This window comes from Esox lucius, chromosome 3 (genome assembly GCF_011004845.1).
Source record: "Esox lucius isolate fEsoLuc1 chromosome 3, fEsoLuc1.pri, whole genome shotgun sequence".
NCBI classification, from domain to species: domain Eukaryota; kingdom Metazoa; phylum Chordata; class Actinopteri; order Esociformes; family Esocidae; genus Esox; species Esox lucius.
Window position 1 is genome coordinate 29,454,694 of NC_047571.1, and position 19,526 is coordinate 29,474,219.

Genomic DNA, 19,526 nt, shown 5'->3' on the forward strand with positions numbered 1-19,526 from the left:
ATTATTTAGGCCCATGTCTGTTCCAGTTATCACCAGGAAATCCTCTGTCTTTGATTCCTGGATTCCATATATGGGAGATCTTTCCTTGCCACTGCTCGGCATGTGGGCAGAATGTCTTGTGTTCCAACAATCAGAACATCCTGTCTTTGTCTTTTGGTTCTTCTTCTTCTTGTGACACTCATTCTGCCAGTGGCCCGGGAGTCCACAATAGTGACATGATCCTGGTTTCTTTTCCAATGGGCTTCGAGTGTCTATAGATGGTTTTCCTGCTTTCAATGTGTCCAGTTCCTGTTTCAACTTTTCAAGTCTGTTTTTCAACTTGTCCAGTTCAGCCATTTGTTCAGCCGACGCTAAACACATTATTTATCTTTCAAAGATCTTTCAAGACCATCTTTGAGGAGTTTTTCATTACATTTTTGAATTTCTGATAACACAATCAACAACCAATGTGTTTTTTGCAATTCATCAGGCATTCTTTGAATTTCTTCCCATATTTTCTGTATATCAATAAAAATCGAAAAATCTTCTTCTGGAACAATGGCATATTTTTTAATGATCTCTTGGCGACAGTAATCTATTTTCAAATCTCTGGACTAAGGCTAAGCACACATCTTTCAGTGTCAACATAAGTCTTACACGTCCTCACCAGAGGTTTCCATTGCCTAAAAAGTGATATTTCTAGGTCTACTTGTTCCAGATAAAATCTGGATACTCATGCTCTTTAAACTGACTTGTTCTTTTAGAGTGGATTGACTCACCATTCAGAGTGCAAATCCATCAGTCACGACACCAAGCTGTTAGATTCTGTCAATTTATGATCCATGAACAAAATGTATGCAACCGGAATTCAGGGGAGAGCCACCTTTATTCAGAATGAGTCCAAAATGTTAACCTTCCATAATTCTTTCATTTTTCTCTCCAATGATAACAACGTCTTTTATACCCGGACACACAGGAGGTGGTCAGTGTTCATAGCCAACCATTACACAGACTATTATAAGAAATAGTTTTCCCTACAAAATACCCTTGTATGGTGTATTCCAACCTATGACCCAAGTGAATGTGAGGCTAGCCCCTCTCTCACAATGCAATTGTAACCTTGTTAAAATATGACATAAGTAAGAATAAATAGTTTAAAAGCTGCATAAATAAGTTGGAAGGTAAAAGTGATTCATTTAATGTAAGTTAATAAAAAAAAAAAATACAACAAAAATGTTATGTTAAAGATTAAAAGTATGCCGACAGAAAATTAATGTCGCTGCCCCTTTAAGGGATTAGTGACGCTAGACGCAGCACCTGAGTGACGCAGCAGAGACCTGAGGGAGAGAGCGGGAGGAAAATCGGAGAGAACGAGTGGTGGCTAATAAGCAGGGAAAATAGTAGAAAATTAGATTTTGAAGTTGAAAAACATAACTTACCTGTTCGGGAACTGGCGGGGATTTTATGAGAACTAAGCCACACCGGTTTTAGTCAGTTTTTTTGGTGTTGAAGCTCGGTCGGAGCAAGGATTGGTCTGCAGGCATGCACGTGCATAGACGGGATTCAAGATGGCGAACCAGGCCCAGACCTCCAATTAATCTTCTCCATCGAACCAGTGAGGAATTCTCCTGCATATGGTGACTCGCTGCCAGAGTGGTAGGAGTGTCTGGAATTGTTTATGAACTGAACCGGGAACTGATTGAATTATTCTTTTTGGACTGAATCGAACTGAAACTTTTCATTGAACTGAATAATTGAACTCACATTTGGACTTGAACTAGAATTTAAGGTGTTATACTTTTAATTTCATATTTTTTAATGTGATTCGAAGTGATTGTGGTCCACTTTGATTTGATTGTGTAATTGAAGGTATTCTTTTACCCTTAAAAGAAAGGAAAAAAGGAGTTAACTCAGGAAGAAAAATAGGAATTCTAAAACAGTTGCAACCTAGGACAAAGAGACTGGTCTAACTTAGATTAGTTCGACTAAAATAACTGTGAACAAAAAGAGTGAAATACCCTTTCATTTATTACACTTACCTCAGTATTAAGAACCTGCAGGGTATTTTTGTTTTGTGTTCTGTATTTTATAAGTGTGTTTTGTGTTCAGTAAATTGCCGGCCTTTTGAATTCAAAGCAACGGTCTCTGGTGTAATTATTTTTGCTCCCCACTCCTTCGAACCTAGAACTAGTCCAGTGGCGCAGTAAGTGGTGCGGTACCGGTGCTACACAATGTACATTGTATGTGTGAAAATGTTAATATGCATGCTCAGAATGTTAGTGTGATCAATGTAGATCACACGAATTTGATGCCAAGTGGGGCTGACAGCCGGTAGCCCCACTAGAGCGTAATTTCGTATTTCAGACCTGATTGGCTGTCTGTCTGTCTGGCACCAGCATTAGTCGGCAAGAAGAGCGAGGAAGGTAGATTGTCTTAGCTTGATTGTTAGCTTCACAAATGCCAGATTACTTGAGAAAAGGAATAATGTGGATTTCATACTCAAGCACCGGTATGAAACCCTTCATTTGGAGGAGAAACTTAAAGTAAAGCAACTTGGTGCCCATCAGCCACGGGAAATTGTCATTACTCAAACTGCTGATCAAAGTCGTTTTTGAAGATAGTTTTCTGTTTTCCATGTCTGCTATTTGTTGGAGATAGTACTTGGTCGAAGACAGATTACAAAGATTTGAAACATCTTTCTGAGAGGATTGCAAAACATGAGAGCAGCGGGAGTCATCTGTACAATGCTGTGAAATTGGGCTTACTTGGAAGGGTAAATGTCCCAGCCCAAGTTGACAGTGCATACAGGCGCTCCATTGAGCAGCATAACAAACAGGTGGAGGAAAACAGGTACATTCTCAGTAGGATCATAACATGTATTAAACTGTGTGGAAAATGTGAAACCGCACTGCAGGGGCACGACGAGTCGGTGGACTCCCTGAATCCTGGAATATTCAGATGCATTTTCGAGACTGTGTGTGAGGGCGATTCGAGACTTCAGAGGCATTATGACGCTCATCCCATCTTCAAAGGGACATCTAGCATTGTACAAAACAAACTCTTAGACTGTATGAAGTGTACAGGGAGGAGATAGCCAAGCAAGAGGATGAGACATCATTTGTTGCCATACAGGCAGATGAGACAACTGATGTCTCCTGTAAATCACAAATGGTGGTTGTGTTGCAATACATGTTGCCTGACAATACAGTGACAGAGAGGAATTTGGAGTTTGTGGAAGTCAAAGATAAAACTGGAGCCTTTCTAATTTCATCAAGGGTGTGCTGGAACCACTGAAGCTGGGAGAAAAACAGATCGCTCAGACTTATGATGTAATGAGTGGAAACGTCCGAGGGGTACAGACGCTAATGAAAGAGACACCCACATGCCCAGTTTGTTCACTGCTATGCTCACCAGCTAAACCTGACCTTGTAGCAACTTTGTTCAGCAAGCATGAGCATCCTGAAGGTTTTTTTTGCAGATTTAACTGCTTTTGCCACCTTTTTCTCTGGTGCTCTAAAACGTGTTGTGCCACTTGCTGAGGCAACACAGAGACGCATTCCAAGGACCCCCGCTGTACGATGGAACTTTAAAAGTAGAACTGTCAATGCAGTTTGGAAAAACCGCGCTGCGCTGCTCCTGTGTATGGAGGACATATGCACACAACCAGGATGGGACGAGGCCACCATAAGTGAGGCATACGGCCTGTCAAAAAAACTCAGGGACCGAGCCTTTCTGCAGCTGCTGGATTTTTTTTTCTTCCTTATGCCAGAAGTTGATGTTTTATACAACACTCTGCAAAAACGGAGCATCGATGCATCTGGGATAAGCAGTGCGTTCACCCGTTTCAAGGAGAATGTCCAGACTATGCGGAAGAAAACTGATGAATGGGCTGCCACCGTTCACGATGGAACAGACGAGCCAGGCCGACGAGTAACCAACACAGCGCGGGTGATGAAGGAGGCATGCGACACAGTCATCTCCCAGGTGGAGCAGAGGTTTTCACAAAGTGACCACCTGATCGCTGCCAAGCTGAATGACAGCTCGCTCTTCACACAAGTTGTCCTGTCATTCCCTACATTTGAGCCTGACTGTGCGCTGAAACTATGGCCTCTAGGAAATGAGGAAAAGTTTAAGTCTGAGCTGACCACTCTACCGCCACACTGAGCTTCACACTGGTAAGACGGCCCTGTCTCTGTTAAGATCCATCCATGAGAACAACCTAGAGGAGGCTTTTGCTGAGACAATCACTCTGCTGAAAATTATCATAACAACACCTATGATGACATCCGAGTCAGAGAGGAACTTTTCCACCTTGAAGAGGGTAAAAACCTTCACTCGCAATACCATGGGACAGCCATGACTCAACGCATTGTCCATCGAAAGCCAGCGGATTCAGCAGCTACATAACTTCATTCCCAAAGTCATCGAAAATTTTGCCCAGAGGAAGAACCGCCATGCAAACCTTTCTCTTCAAGTGAGCCCTCAGCCTTGGTGAGTGAAAGCATATTTTATCATCCTACCTTTGTGGTGCTGGTCCGTGCATTGGTCATATTTGTGCTGGATCGATTGATATAGATGGTGACGAGTGTCAGTGTGTCCATGCTTATCTATTAAGGCTGTTGTCATAGAATGGATCTGTATCCCTAAAAAGATGTCTTTCTGCTTCGTTGTGGCCTTCAGTGGTGTTGAGCTCATTGCTGTTCATGTATGGCCCTATAGGCACATTGGTTCTGAGCTTGGTTGCATTCCTAATTTAGGTTTGTAAATGTGACAGTGGTAATTTTACATGTGTGTGAGAGAGAAGGAGAGCAATTACACACGGTCTCTCTCTCTCTCCAGTATGTGCACTACAACACTTGGTAGAAGCAAGCCGCTCTGTCGTTGAAAGTGTTTTGTGGAGCCAAGCTGTTTGTTGACTTTTTTCTGGTATGTATCCTATATCTTTGAACGGTTTGTGCCCAAACCAATTCTTTTTGCATATAAAACGCCACTGTGTGATTAAGTGTTACGCAAGAACAGGCTGCAGGGCAATGCGTTGCTCCCCAACCCTCCCAGTCTTCTAGGAAGTAGTAGCAGTGTTAGGAAGCTTCTGTTGTCGACCTTCCATCCTGGTTACCGTGGTCCTTCTCAGTCGGCTAGATAGCAGCAGCTCAAACAGCCCCAAGGCCCAGGAAGCTCTTGGGTGTAGATGTTTCCGGAGGGCAGGTGGCATCTTGCTGACATCATGGGTGGCCTCATCGCCTTCACAGCACCAGGTCTTCACGTCTATGTCATTAGACTTCTGTTCTGACAGGATTTTACAAATATACCTAAAAGTCACCCCCCCCCAACCGCATGTGGAGATGAACACATTAAGGTTTGATCATTTAAACATCTACTTCCTTCGAAAAATGATGTGTGCTCGCTCCGGCTGTCTTAAGTTGTTTATTTATGTATTTCATGACTTTTTTTACATTCCCCTCTACCTTGCCTGACTTTGCATGCCTTCACCATGGTTACGAAAGGTAGGGGACGGTTCGGGTCACCATTCCGGAATGCACGTGCCGCCTCGGAACACCTAAACTGTTCCGTCCTGTTTCCACCCGAGGAGTGTTTGAGATGTGTTTTCTGAGAGGTTATGGTTAATTACTGCATTTTACTGCTCATCGGTAATGTCCTCTGTAATGCCTGTATTCATTTACGTTTCACCAAACATGCATTGTTGTCTCTACTGTAATGTGGGTGTAGGTCAGCTTCTGTTTCATGGGTGCATTGTGCACATGCCACTCCCAGTATTAGGGATGACTGAGTAGTGAACTACAGTACATGCACATACTATTGAAGTATTGATTACAGTGCATTTTAAGTATTTAAGTATACTTACATTTTAAATACAATGTGCATTTTAAGTATTTAAGTATACTTACATTTTAAATACATTGTGCATTTTAAGTACATTGTGCAGTAGCTTGGCGTTAGTTGAACTAAACTGTAATTCAGGTAGGGTTTTCAGTAGGTAATGCGTTCCTGTACTGCTATTTAGCTGTAGTGAACTAGTACTTTAAAGTTACTTTAGGCAATCAATGTTTTTTTTGTAAGTGGAACTTTAGAGTAATGTAACCTCGTGTTCATTGTCTAATGCCAGGAGAACGTGAGTCAATTTCAGAGCTTTGGCGCCACCTTGAGGTGGATAGCAGCACACGCTTCAGTTACCACATTGGTTCCCTATGCACTTAGGGAGATTTGAGAGCATTTGATGGTTATAAGAAATATGGAATATCTTCAGCTTGGCCTAGAAGCCAAGCTGAAGATATTATCTGATTGGTTACACCCTCTCAGGTATTCCTGAAGGCATTTGCATAGGGTTTAGGGGTCAATTTCGGATCGACTGGGATCAGGCCTTTCCTCTACAAGTTCATATTCTTTTGATTCTTCTCTTTAAAGTGTGCAGACTCTCTCACTTCCTCTCATGGATTTTGCAATATCGGATTGAAATCAGGTTGAGTTAAAGGGATTTTGTATCTGCATTTCCCCATGTCCAGTCTTCAGGGAGAACATTTGTGAATTGGACCTCAGTAATGGTCAGTCAAAACAGTCTGTGATGTTTTGCATCAGATTCAAAATGACAGCTTAAATTTGATTAGCGCACTACATAAAATGCACATGCAAACTAGTCTTTCCTTCTTTTTTCTAGAGAACAGATCTCTGAAAACTGCGTAAATAAAAATAAACTGAGAAAAAATAAACCATAAAAAACCCATAAACTTATCATTCTCATTATGGCAACTATCAGAGCTTTCCCAACAAATGTAATCGAACATTCATATACTTAAACATAGTGTCACTTAATTAAAGTAAAACCTGATTTTATTAACAAAAGACACATTTTAATAGGTGTTCCAGGTAAGTTATGTTATGACATCATAGCATTTCCTCTTTTGAATACTCTGTAGCTCCTTCATCATTCCTCAAGCAACATGGAAACCTGATGACATCACAACTTCCCATCAGACCCCACTTGAAGTAATAGAAATGTTGCTGAGAAAACAAACACATTTTCTAATATTCAGTGTGTAATAACTTTGTTACCACATATTAAGATATAATTTGTTTAACAGAAAATGTTTAAAAATAAAATTGTCTTTAAAACACGATTGTTTTGAGAATGTCAATTATTATGCTTAATACTTGGCAATGTATATAATTGCAGTTGCTCATGCTCCTATGAACAACAGGCATTTGCAGCCTACATTTTGCTTACATGTGACTTTCCAATAAAGATCCACTCACAACAATGTCACAGGGGTCCTCATCTACACACAACAAGGTCACAAGTGTCCTCATCTACACACAGCAATGTCACAAGGGTCCACATCCACACACAACAAGGTCACAGGGGTCCTCATCCACACACAACAATCTCACAGGGGTCCTCATCCAAACATAACAATGTCACAAGGGTCTACATCCACACACAACAATGTCACAAGGGTCCTCATCCACACACAACAATGTCACAAGGGTCCACATCCACACACAACAATGTCACAGGGGTCCTCATCCACACACAACAAGGTCACAGGGGTCCTCATCCACACACAACAATGTCACAGGGGTCCTCATCCACACACAACAAGAACAGGAGTTTTTTGTTTTTATTTTTTTATTTTATCCTTGAATCATTCAGATCAGGACAGTATCTGGTTACATACAAAAGTAATAATACTATCCATTTCTATTCATTAAAATTATGGTGAAAGGGGCAACTTTAGGCATTTCTATCACTACAATAATCCAGTTAAATACAAAATTGCACACATTAAGCTATATACAGAGATTATTCTTCAGGTTTGATTGAAAATGGAATCAACCCATTAAATGTAGTCACCAATTGTGCAAAAGCTTTCTCATCATTGTTTCGACACGGATTGCATTAACATGGTATGCATAAGGAGATGAAAGGTAAAGGAGTGTACTTTACGTCCCGTTGAAAAGCGCTGCCTGTCAACCTCCAGGTTATTACTGACCCACTAGTCAGTGGTTAGATAGTTAGCCGACAGAAATCTAGTCAGTTGAAGAGTGGTAGTTATACAGAAATAGTTCACTTCCTTGTTAGTTTTTTTTGCATCGCCTGTGGATACAGTTGGTTTCCACTAGTCACATTTAAAAACATCCTAAACTGGGGATCTTGGGTGTTGCTTAACCGCACCACAGTTGACAGAAAAATAAGCTAAAACGTAGAACGCTTTTTATCTTAATGCTCCTACATGAAGGGAGGGGACTATAGCTCGGCAGTCTCTGGTACAAAAAAAGGATGAGAAACACAGCTTCTTTTTGAAAGCATCATTTGAAAAAGTCACCTTGCATTTGCTCTCGTCAGCACATCCTGGTAGATGTCCGACTTGAGGAATCGTGGGTAGCAGTCCTTGGCCATCAGACTGTAGATGAGCTTCTGCGCCGTGTCGAAAGAGGTCAGGCTTGGCTGAGAGATGTTCTTGGTGATGTTTTCTCTGGTCCCACAATCAATATTGATCTATAAACACCACCCACATGTAGATTATATACACTTGTTTTGTCTTTTAAGATGTGTATGTGTTAGTTCTACTGGTCATGAAATAGCAGCCAGCTTAGAATAACTAGGTCCAGGTCTCTGATCTCTGACAAGGTCTTGTTAATAATTACATTGTTCATCTTCAAGAAGATCAGTTGAACATAAAGTGGATCAGATTTTAATGACATTTTGGGTTTTACTCATCACTGCCAGATTGTGAATAAGAGTTGTGTCAAGTGATTCCAAGTATGATTGTTGATATAGTCCATTTCATTTAATCAGATTCATTATATTATGAAAGGCTAAACCGATCCTAGAACAGAACCTGTCCTTCAAGGAGCTTGACCCATTTGACCCCAGATGGCTACTTACCTGTTTTGGCGCCTCACATTTTACAAACTCTGAGTAGATCCTGTTTGCAGATGAGATCATCTCTGGGAGAGATTTTATATTCTTGTACTCTTCACAGGCCAGCCAAAATAAAATATTCTCCTCGCTGTACTCTGATTTCAGGAATTCACGGAAAGCTGCCTGCCCAGCTGGAGATAAGGAGAAATTAGGGAATGTTATTATTCAATGATGTGTATTACTTCTGTCACAAGACGAATGAAGCAATACTCTTTTTTTAACCTTTATTTTGCCAGCCAACACAGACAGAAGACTCTGCAACAGCACAGTGCCAACAAAAATGCACATAACTAAACGCCAGTTAACGTCGACAGATGAACGCAAGACAGAATGACAAGAGCCAACACGGTAACAATGTAAAACTGGCAGCAGACAATATGAAAACCAAACAGCGGGGCACCAACATGTTTAGACGGTAGACAAAAACAACAGTGGGACTATGTGGCAGAGCTACAACGAACAGAAACGGGATATGGAACTCAAGTTTCACTGAGACAAACGTGGGCCCGTAATTTCTGAAATCAGATTCTGTGAGGGTGCTGTAATCGGCAAAGAACACTGGGTGATGCTTTGCATCGTGGGAGTGCAGAGTAAAAAGATGTAACTTTTCCCATACATTTACAGCCCAGGAGTTTGTCCACAGACTCTCCCCAGGTCTCAGCCTCTTCAAGTGGGTCCTTGGTAAAGCAGCAACATCTACCCTTGAAAAGAGCGTTGAGATCCATCACTACTGCAGTAATCAGTGATTGTCAAAACACAATATCAAATGTACTTCACACCTGGAGAAAAAATAAGATGAATATTTTTTTGGTAATCTCTTTTTGTAAATACACATAAAAATGAAATAACCCATATACTACACTTTACATTTCTGTGGTAACTTCTAAACCTCATTGTAAAATAGAGACATTCGTCTTACAAATCAGACATAAAGAAACTCACTTTATTGCCATGGCTGCAAGGTCTTTTCGGAAGTGAGAAAAGAGATCCTGCCAGTGTGATGCTGCGATTGGGATTGTTTTGCAAGCTGGAATTAAGTGGCAGGGACTAATCTAAACGAAGGTCCCTCTATGAACACATGAAAATCAGTATGCAAAGCGACCTTTTGAAAGAGGGAATCCTTCCTTCTAATGTCCCTCTGACCTGGGCCTCTGCCATCTATGGTGTCCTGCTCAGCTCAATATTATTCACAGATCTGAGGAGAATAGCATGGTACACAAAAAACGATGCAATACCAGAAAATGTCTGGTACTTTTTTTGTTTGTGAATTTATGGATTTTGAACACCCTAAAAAAACTAGCTGTATGATAGCTTAGCCAACTTCATGAGAGAATGGCAGTTACACCAGGGTTGTGGGTTTGATTCCCATGAGGGCCCATTAGGAATGATAGTATGATAACGTATACATTGAGTTATGCCAGCAACAATAGATTAGAATATCTGCAAAACCTCAATATTAAACAAATAACAAAGTGGTATACCACAGCAGGAAAACCCAATGAATAATTTGTTAACGCTTTTGAAGTACAGACCTGCGTAGGCCTACACGCCTTCATTCAGTGTATGAAGCCGCGCACGGAATAAAAAGAGTTGGCGAAACGAATGAGGTGAAAAAAGGTAAACGGTTGATGAAGTGCTGATGAAGCCATTCGATCAGAGACCGGCCAGGAATAAATAGAACGTGAAGGCAAATGCCCTGCATCCTGGGATTAAGCTGTATTTGCATATCCTTTGTGGAATATTTTCCGCATGAATCACAATGATACATCAACAGGGGGAAAAAAAAATGCTATGCCCGGTGCATGATGAGCGTGACTTGGGTAGCTCTGTAACACCCAGTCGAAACCAACATGGTGGTTTGATGGGGCGCTCTTTCACTTAATGTCGGATCAAACGCAACGCCGCACTAATGCAAGTCGCATATTTACCGGTTGACTTTTCGAAAGGTTGATTGCTTATTTTGAATTGTTTGCTCTTGTTTGATTGTGACAGTGATGTGTGCGAGTATCTAACCCTTGCAAAACAGCCATGGTCAGTGGATCCCAGGATTTTCACTCTTTTCCAGGGGGTCACATTGACCCCTCTGTAAAATGGGCAGGGGTCATGACCCCCGTCCGTCCCCCCTAATTCTACACCACTGTGTGGTTGTCTGCCAGCTCGGGCTGAGCGATCAACAATCACGGCATGCCGTGGACAGACCTGGCGGCCTACAAGGACCGTCCTGGTCTGGGTTGAAAACCCAACCTCATCCTGCCCAGTACGCAGTGTTCTTTCCCAACAAACCCCCGGAATGGAAATCTCTACAGGTGACGGAAAAAACACCACTTGCATTCTGATTTGCATTTGTTGTGGGCAAACCAAGGCTGGGGTTATTTGATTTTCAAAAGAGATGAACGTGGACCGTGGGGGGGGAGGGGGGGGGGGGGGGGGGGGGCGGACCCTGAAAACGTGTTCCTCTCGCTGGCGTGGTAGTTCTGCAGTCAGGTAGCTAGACAGATTCTCACTCAAGGGAACCCAGAGCAGTGTGCTAGCAGCACATGAAAGCCTTCCTACCCACACGCAGAACATAATAACAAAAAAAATAAAAACGTTATATGTTGCCCCTATATCCTTAGCTGCCGTGTTCGACATCACGTCCATTACATCAGTAGTGTACAGGGCTAACACTGAAGTTAGCTAGGTGTCGTGTCAGTGGGCCGGAGTCGTTTTCTGACAACTTCACAAGGAAACACTTCTGGCTCAAGTTCCACGTCGGCTTGCTACCTGTAGTCAGCCACAGTGTGGCGCTGTGTCCTCGCCAGGTTTATCGCCCCCCCCCGCAACAATGCCTGCCCACCTGAGTGATATTTCTTTTTATATAAAAAAAAAATTATGTTTTGTAAAGGCATGGATTTGGAACAAACAGTGTCCATATTCTACTTATACTCCTGACACTGCTTGTCTCATTCATTGTAACCCACTCCTAGTGAGTGGATGTGTTTATTATTGAGAGGATTTGTCATTGCTGTGAACTGTCCAGGAATACAAACAACTACTAGGTATTTATTATTTTCAGACAATGCAGAGCTCCCAAGGTGAAGATGCCATGTATCCAATTCTAATCGTCATTAACTCCTTTCGGGAGGCGAAACAAATGAATCTCTGCCCATGACAAATTCCACATACTAACCTATTAATTAGACTATTTGTGCCTTTGTTATTTAGTTATTCAATTGCGATTTCCTCCGCGCACCATTCAAATGAAGCCCATTCAGGAGGCATTATGCGTTCCAACACGATACTGATGCATGCATAATAGATGTTCACTTATGAGGCATTCTGGGCAGGTCTTTCTGGAAACGACACTCACTCAGGCCCAAAATGGGCTGTACCGCTCCCAATGCCGCTGAAGTGACCGTGTGTGTGACTGGCAGGGAACAGGGCCCGCCGAGCTGCAGAAACCGTGCGTGAGTTATGGGAACGCTGCCTTCCAATGCATACTGTATGACAGAAGGAGGTTGGTTCAGAGGGCAGGCAACCTCCTGCCTAAATACTGCACCGTTTCTGGTCCGCGGTCCCACGCAGGGATCTATGTAGGAAGTGGCGTGCAGTTTGGTACCGGAAACCGTGGATAGCGTGAGTTATCCCATATTTGTGTTTGTCGAACGCTGGGTGCATATCAATGAGTTGAACAGTCGAAAATCTTGAGCGGGTACTCACTAAGTCAAGGAGGTCTATCAATGTTTTATTTATTTCTGTAGGGGTTCCATGTGAATACTTGTATCACTCCTTCTGACTGTTAATGCAATAACATTATAGACTCGATTTCTCATAATTATTTTGGTCTCATTTGAGATTATTTATTAATTTGTAAACATTTATTCCAATAATTACTCTCCAGACAATATATACAATTTACAGTTGAAGGCTGACATAACAGATTATTGCCATAAATGACTGAATTACTGAAAGCAGTGACAAGACATTTAATGGAAATCAAGTTGAATATTGCGTATTAGTATTCAGACAGTGTGTAGATGTACATTGTGTAGATGGGCAACATTTTAATTGATACATGTAAGGTCAAATCTCTTTAGAAAGTCTCTTCTGAAAAAGTTACAATATTCCACACTCACACAGCTAGTCAGCCACAGGCACTGCACTCCAAGTGTGTGTGTGTATGTGTGTATGCATGTGTATCTGTGTGTGTGTGTGTGTGTAGGTGTGTGTGTGTGTATATCTGTGTGCGTATATATGTGTGTGTGTATACGTGCGTGTGTAGGTGTGTGTGTGTATGTGCGTGTGTAGGTGTGTGTGTGTGTATGTGTGTGTGTGTGTAGGTGTGCGTGTGTAGGTGTGTGTGTGTGTGTATGTGTGTGTGATGCTACAACCAGGCAGAGTCGCTGGTGGCCTCCCCCCGGGGCTCATTGAAAACGCAGGACCTTGACCTCCGTCGGTACATTGTGGTCCCGGGGCCCTTCCTCTTGGTAAGGCGCAGGTAGATGTCAGACGTGAGGAACCTTGGGTAACAGTCTTTTTTCATCAGGCCATAGACTACGGTCTGTGCAGCATCAAAACAGGAATCTGTAGGCGCAGCTATGTTCTTTTGGATTGCCTGCTTGGTGGCATAGTCAATGTTGACCTAAAAGACAAGTGAGACTATTGTGAGTGTGTGTTCAGTGGATGGGGCGTAAAACCAACACAAAACTAGTTGTGGAAATGTGGTGGCAGGTCTTCGTTGTTCTCTGCAGTTTCAACGCATTGCTTGTGATTCAAATCAGTCAAACTCTGTCAGATCTCCACCAACGCAAAGGATGTTGGGTTTGGTCACCTGTTTGGTCGATTACACTTGTGTGTACCAAAGGGTCGCTTCACACAGCTTAGTACCAAATGATGTACTGTAAATGGACAAGTTGTACTTAAAGAAGGTAGTTTTTAAGTAGGTCTCATGAGCCAAACTCAATCCAGATTTTTTGGGTACTACATCATCCAATTGCGTGCTATTTCATCCAGTTGTATATTACATCATCCAATAGTGTTTTATGTCACCCATTTTATGTATGTCTTCCAGCATGTACATTATAGTGTGTGTATGTATGTATATTTACATTTTGGAGGTTGTGTATGTAATGTATCTACAACAGACATACATATACTATTATTATTGTACATATTCAATAAATATGTTATAAAATGTGTCACATCAAGTCTCCCTGTAGTTGTTATTAAAGTAATTAATTGTTGCTTATTCTGTAACTTGAGCTCTGATAAAGCCAACGTTTTTGTCTCACTGTGAAACAATGTGGGCGAGTCTTCATCTGGCTCAGTTGCCGCTAGTTGCAGAGAAAGCAAACCTGACTATGATGTCTGTCCATGTGCCCTGTGCCGCCTGAGGTTATAATACTTCTCAACCACAATGTTCAGTGATGGTGGTGTCTGTCTCAGTCTGGGTGCGTTCTCTCAACCGCATGGCTCTGCATTTGTCGTGTCTACCTAACTCGAGAAGTGTCCTCTCAGCCATGTGTCTCAAATGCACCCTGGCATTGCCAAGTTCATGCATCCTGGTCTGCGCCACTTTCCAGTGGAAGGTTTGTGTTAGAAATGAGTGAGACCAAACATCAGTGAATGTCGATACATTAAGTCAAATGAGCACAGTGGTGTTTGATGAATTCACCGGCAAAATACATTGAATTCGTCTTCCTGGGAATGCTTAACCATCCGGGGTGTCATAAAGACAATGACTGATGGTCTTTCCTGAGAAGTCGACATGGTTCAGAGAACCCGGGAGCCTTATAGGCGACAAGTTTGGATTTCATTTCCCCCCCGCATTATTTACTGTACCTCCTTCGGCGCCTCGGATTCAATGAAGACAGCGTACATCTGTTTGGCTTTGGAGATTTTCTTGGTCTCTGAGTGAATGGACTTGTATTCCTCACAGGCTAACCAGAACTCGATGTTCTCCTCACTGAACTCCGTCCTCAGGAACTGGGAGAACGTTTCCACTCCGTCTGCATTGGGTGGGGAGAGGAACAGACTCTTTAAAGACACGTGGGATTCAGTCTTGAGGCTTTTATGGATAAAAACAGCATGTGCCGTTTCCGGAGTTACAGTGACAAAGGGATCTTCACTGTGCCCACTTGAGGCTGATACTGTAGACGAGCTGCTTTGTGAGCTTTCAATTGAGTTGCAGGGTATATTCATAGTGAGTTGCCTAATTTTTCTTAAGGCAAAATCTACTTGTTTATTCATATTCAAAGTAGAAATGATCAAGCCCGATAGATTACCTCACTGCCTCACAGGAAAAAGTAGGAAAGATAATGCACATTAAAACCATTTCCTCTCGATTCCTATCCAGTCCAAATCCAGCAAATACTGATTACCAGCTGTAATCTAAAGCTCCTCTATAGACAGATGATAGAGGAGACAGGTCTGATCTCACGTCTTACATAACATGCCGACACGGAAAACATGGAGTGCAACTCTATTGTTCCCTCCTTTTACCTCCCCAAAAGACACTGTGTCTTCTCATTAGAGTTGTGCTTTGAACAAACATGGTTAAGACTCACAATTTGTGACTAAATGAGAGATGGCTGGCTTTAATCTAACCTGAATGTCTGAGAAGCTCTTCAAAGGAGTCACTCCATCTCAAAGCTTCCTCCGTTGAGATGCTGTGAATAAATACATCAGAAATTGCCTTTACAGTAAGTCCTTTGCTAATGATGGCTATCTAATGGTTTAAAAATATATTTCTGTGCAAACCTACTGAACGTTGACAGTAGGCCATATTTAGACTTGATGATGTTTCACTACTCTAAGGATAAGTAACTGTATGTTCTGTTAATTTAAATGTATAATTAATTAAACTTAGGTAGTTAAGACCTTCCGTTTCTTTAAAGTAGCCAACGGGCACTTCTGCATTTGAAGGTGATATAACAAATACTTGTAATACATACATACATACAATACATGCCTAATACAATACATGTCATTTTTCTGAACAATGGGGGGTGCTTTATCATTTATAATGCGGCTTAGAACAAATTGGGCAATGTAATGTTATTCTGCAAGAAAACGTGTTTCCATTGCTATTCCTGAATACTATATGGATATCTTACTTGTTGGTTGCAGTGGTGGTCTTCTTTTCTGGGCTGACGTTTTCATGGGAGCCTGACTTGGTCAGTAGAAGGCTGAATCGGTACTTGCTGTCTTTTAATCTGCAAACAGAAGGAATTAACACATTACGAAACATATAAACATTACACAAAACAAGGTATTCCACAGCCCTTGACTCATGGCACACAGTCTCTAGCCTGGTCACAGATCTGCTCGTTTTTTTTTGCCTACGGTCATTGTCATGCTAGCCAATTTAGAATCGAGGCTGAGCGGTGACTAGTGGGGGTGACTAGTGGGGGTGACTAGTGGGGGTGGGCACGAGTCACAATGTCACACCCAAGTTTGAATTGTGACGACCCAAGTACCCCGACAACAGTCAACATAGGTCAATGCGGTGTACATGCAGGCTTCGTGCAGGGAGCTGAAATCTATTCTTTGCTTATGAAGACATAATTTTGCTTGACATCGGCGCTTCAGCACTGTACACCCGCAACTATTCAACGAACATCTCAAAGAACGTGGCCAAAGGATGAGAAGGGTCAGCGCTGCTCTGCTGAGTCTAGGGACCGGACTGTTTCTTAGACCTGGTCCCTGCTCTAATAAGTCTACTGACTGTTTCTTAGACCTGGTCCCTGCTCTACTAAGTCTACTGACTGTTTCTTGGACCTGGTCCCTGCTCTACTAAGTCTACTGACTGTTTCTTAGACCTGGTCCCTGCTCTACTAAGTCTACTGACTGTTTCTTGGACCTGGTCCCTGCTCTCCAATGCCAGCAATACCATCACTCTGATTGCCGTACTATCTACCCCTCGATCTCTTCAAGATCCTGTCTGATCATCAGTAGTTCTGTTTTCTATACAATATGCAACAAAACTAAACAGTGTCCTTAAGTCCAATGGAGCATGCAACGGTGGCTTCTCATTCGTGGATTTCCCTTGAGAGTACCAGCAAAGCAAAACGGCATCAGCGTGCAAACTGTCATTCTAAAACCAGGAACCAAACACCACATCTGGCCCCGAGACAAAGAACAAAGCCAAACCAAAGAGAAATGTGCGTCTGAGCTTCTCCCCAACCAGTCACAGTAGCTCCATCACAGTCAAGGGAAGACGCAATTAAACCACACTGAGACGAAACGGAAACTGCATTGTGAAAGTTTTATTTCCCTCTCTGCTCTCCACCTGTCTGGGTTGTACAATTCCCCAATTGTGTTGCAAATTGGCGGACAGTATTGGGGAGCAACAGTATTACTGCGTCACAATTATTCACCATTGTTTGAGTCATTTAATTGCTTCATTGTTCTACATCATAAGGATCAACAAAATGAGACGGCCCCAAATGACTTCCTACTCTCGTACAAAGAACATCATGACACTTTTAAGCCCATTGCTTGTCATCAGTTTTTGTAAAACGCTCGGAGGCAAATAGATTAACTCAACTTGCAATTGTTTGTTTAGGTCTTAATGAAAACGGTGCTTTTCTCAACCAACTTTCTGATTGCTATAATCTATTGAGATTAGAGCAACGTCTTACAGATAAACAGATACCCTTTGTGGAAACAATTCAAACATGGTGCCATACTGGAACCCATATGTTATGTAGTAGACAGCAACATGTTAGGAGGGGGTCACCATTTTAGAAAACATTTTCATTTTAATGGCAACATGAGTCTGTTTGACTCTCTGTGTTGTTGATGTGCAATATCCATAAAGGAAGTGGTATTCTTACAAAACCCCAAAGGAAGACAGGACTTAAAAAAGATTCACGCAGTTTTTGAAAACACACAACAACAAAAAAATTGCTGCTTACATATAACGCAGATTAAATGCTGAAGAAATCCTACCTGGAACTGCACTCTTTCATTCTCGATGCATTCAAGTCCCCTGGACCAAGCATTTTGAAATACGCTTCCTCTTTTGGGGCCAAAAAGTTCAATTGAGGAAATAGAAAAACAAATGTCTCCATGCTAACTTCCTTTTACTTTGGTATGTATGAAGGCAGACCACGAGTAACTCCTAGTGCTTGTCGGTGCTCGTTCTATCACCATTGTTCATACCATGTCTCTATTTAAAGCCCCACATACTGCAAGCCTAACGTTTCCCATGTACTTCACACTACTTCCTGACCTGGGTGAGCTACCCCGTTTACCGCATCAACAGTGACAGAAAGTCCCCTGCGCACTACATCCTTTCATCACCTTTGAACTTCAAAAGAAGTCAAGGTCTTCCTGTTCTCAGACAAACCCTGCATTCATTCGAGTTAAACTGTATGGAGATGGACCTGGGCCTAGAACACGACTCAGTCCATCGTCAGCCTCAAACACCTGTAAGAGATGTGTATTTCGAAAAGCTGCTGTTACAGATACGAACATCGAAGAAGGGTTGCTGACTCGTTCACGAAACACCATCGGGATCATATGATATGGCTACGAATGGCGTTCCCTGACAATGCAAGCGAAGGAGTGCGTAGTGGTCGTACTGATGCGTGCGGTTTGTATCGTGTCAGTCCGTGTGTCTGCCAACTGCTCATTGTCCCTGAACCATAATAACCAGCCTACAATTTACACTGGCAATTAGCACTCTCCTCAAATGAAGCCAGAGGCTTTAACTCCACACAAGCAAGACAACCCCCTCCCCCCCCCCTTTTGTATTCGGATAACACCAGGGACCGAGGCCTTATGCATCGTATCAGCTAGATGGCCTCTTGAACCACAAAGCCAGGTCATTCCCTAAGAAAAAGTAATTATGGGATTCCACCGTCGCCGTCGGAGGCCGGCAAGAGCAAAGACGGGGAGGAACGAGACGGAATGAGTTTTGCACCGCTTGCCGGCATGAGACCCAGGGTGGATGCAGGCCCGGCTGTATCCCAGGCATCAGTCATTTAACACAGATGGACAAACGGACTGTGACACGGCTGAAAGCGGCCGGGAATAGGGGCCCTGGCAGATAGACAGAGACAAATGCGATGTCTTTGGGTAAAGGTCAACGGGAACAACCAGAACAACTGCACAGAGGGATGTGCCATTTTCACACAATCCACCGATTAGAGTGCTGGTGGTTCTAATCACAAGTTATGATCACGCTGGGGCGACAATGACAGTGCATAGGGAAGAACGTCAACTTGCGGTTATTGAAAACTAGGCATTCGTAAAATGGAGACGTACCGCTGTTTACCCATGACATGGATGTAGCACAAAATTCTGGGCCCTGTACATAGGCGGTCTCCAAGGGGCCCCTCCCCACTTTATTCAAGATTCAAACATTTTTGAGGGCCCCTCTACACATTAGGGCCCTATATACTTAGTACCCCTTTTCCCCCCAGTCCAACGCCCCTGACCCATGACACCTTTACGCAGGCACCCATTCAATGTGTTGTGTCCTAGACAGCTAGCTGGGTCATTATTAGTAGCTATTGTATTGGGTCTCTTTTATTCTGTTCCACATGGTATTTATTGTGTTGTAGTCTGTAGTATATTATGTATTCTAAGTATTGTAACCTATGGGTTTTTGATTGGAATACTA

At 42.5% G+C, this 19,526-nt stretch overlaps 2 protein-coding genes across 2 annotated transcripts; both read right to left on the reverse strand.

Annotated features, from left to right (window-relative positions):
* Positions 1-7,643: 7,643 nt before the first annotated feature.
* On the reverse strand, positions 7,644-11,218 carry LOC105024869 (regulator of G-protein signaling 21-like). The gene is made up of 4 exons (XM_010895129.3): positions 9,860-11,218; positions 9,534-9,696; positions 8,882-9,048; positions 7,644-8,491 (listed from the first exon to the last, which is right to left on the reverse strand). Exons 2-4 carry the CDS (start codon positions 9,640-9,642, stop codon positions 8,315-8,317), a joined length of 453 nt encoding a protein of 150 aa, XP_010893431.1. The 5' UTR covers positions 9,643-9,696; positions 9,860-11,218; the 3' UTR covers positions 7,644-8,314.
* A 1,986-nt stretch (positions 11,219-13,204) lies between these two features.
* Positions 13,205-18,133, reverse strand: rgs18 (regulator of G protein signaling 18). The gene is made up of 5 exons (XM_010895116.5): positions 17,849-18,133; positions 16,012-16,110; positions 15,503-15,564; positions 14,738-14,904; positions 13,205-13,538 (listed from the first exon to the last, which is right to left on the reverse strand). Exons 1-5 carry the CDS (start codon positions 17,968-17,970, stop codon positions 13,281-13,283), a joined length of 708 nt encoding a protein of 235 aa, XP_010893418.1. The 5' UTR covers positions 17,971-18,133; the 3' UTR covers positions 13,205-13,280.
* Positions 18,134-19,526: the final 1,393 nt, after the last annotated feature.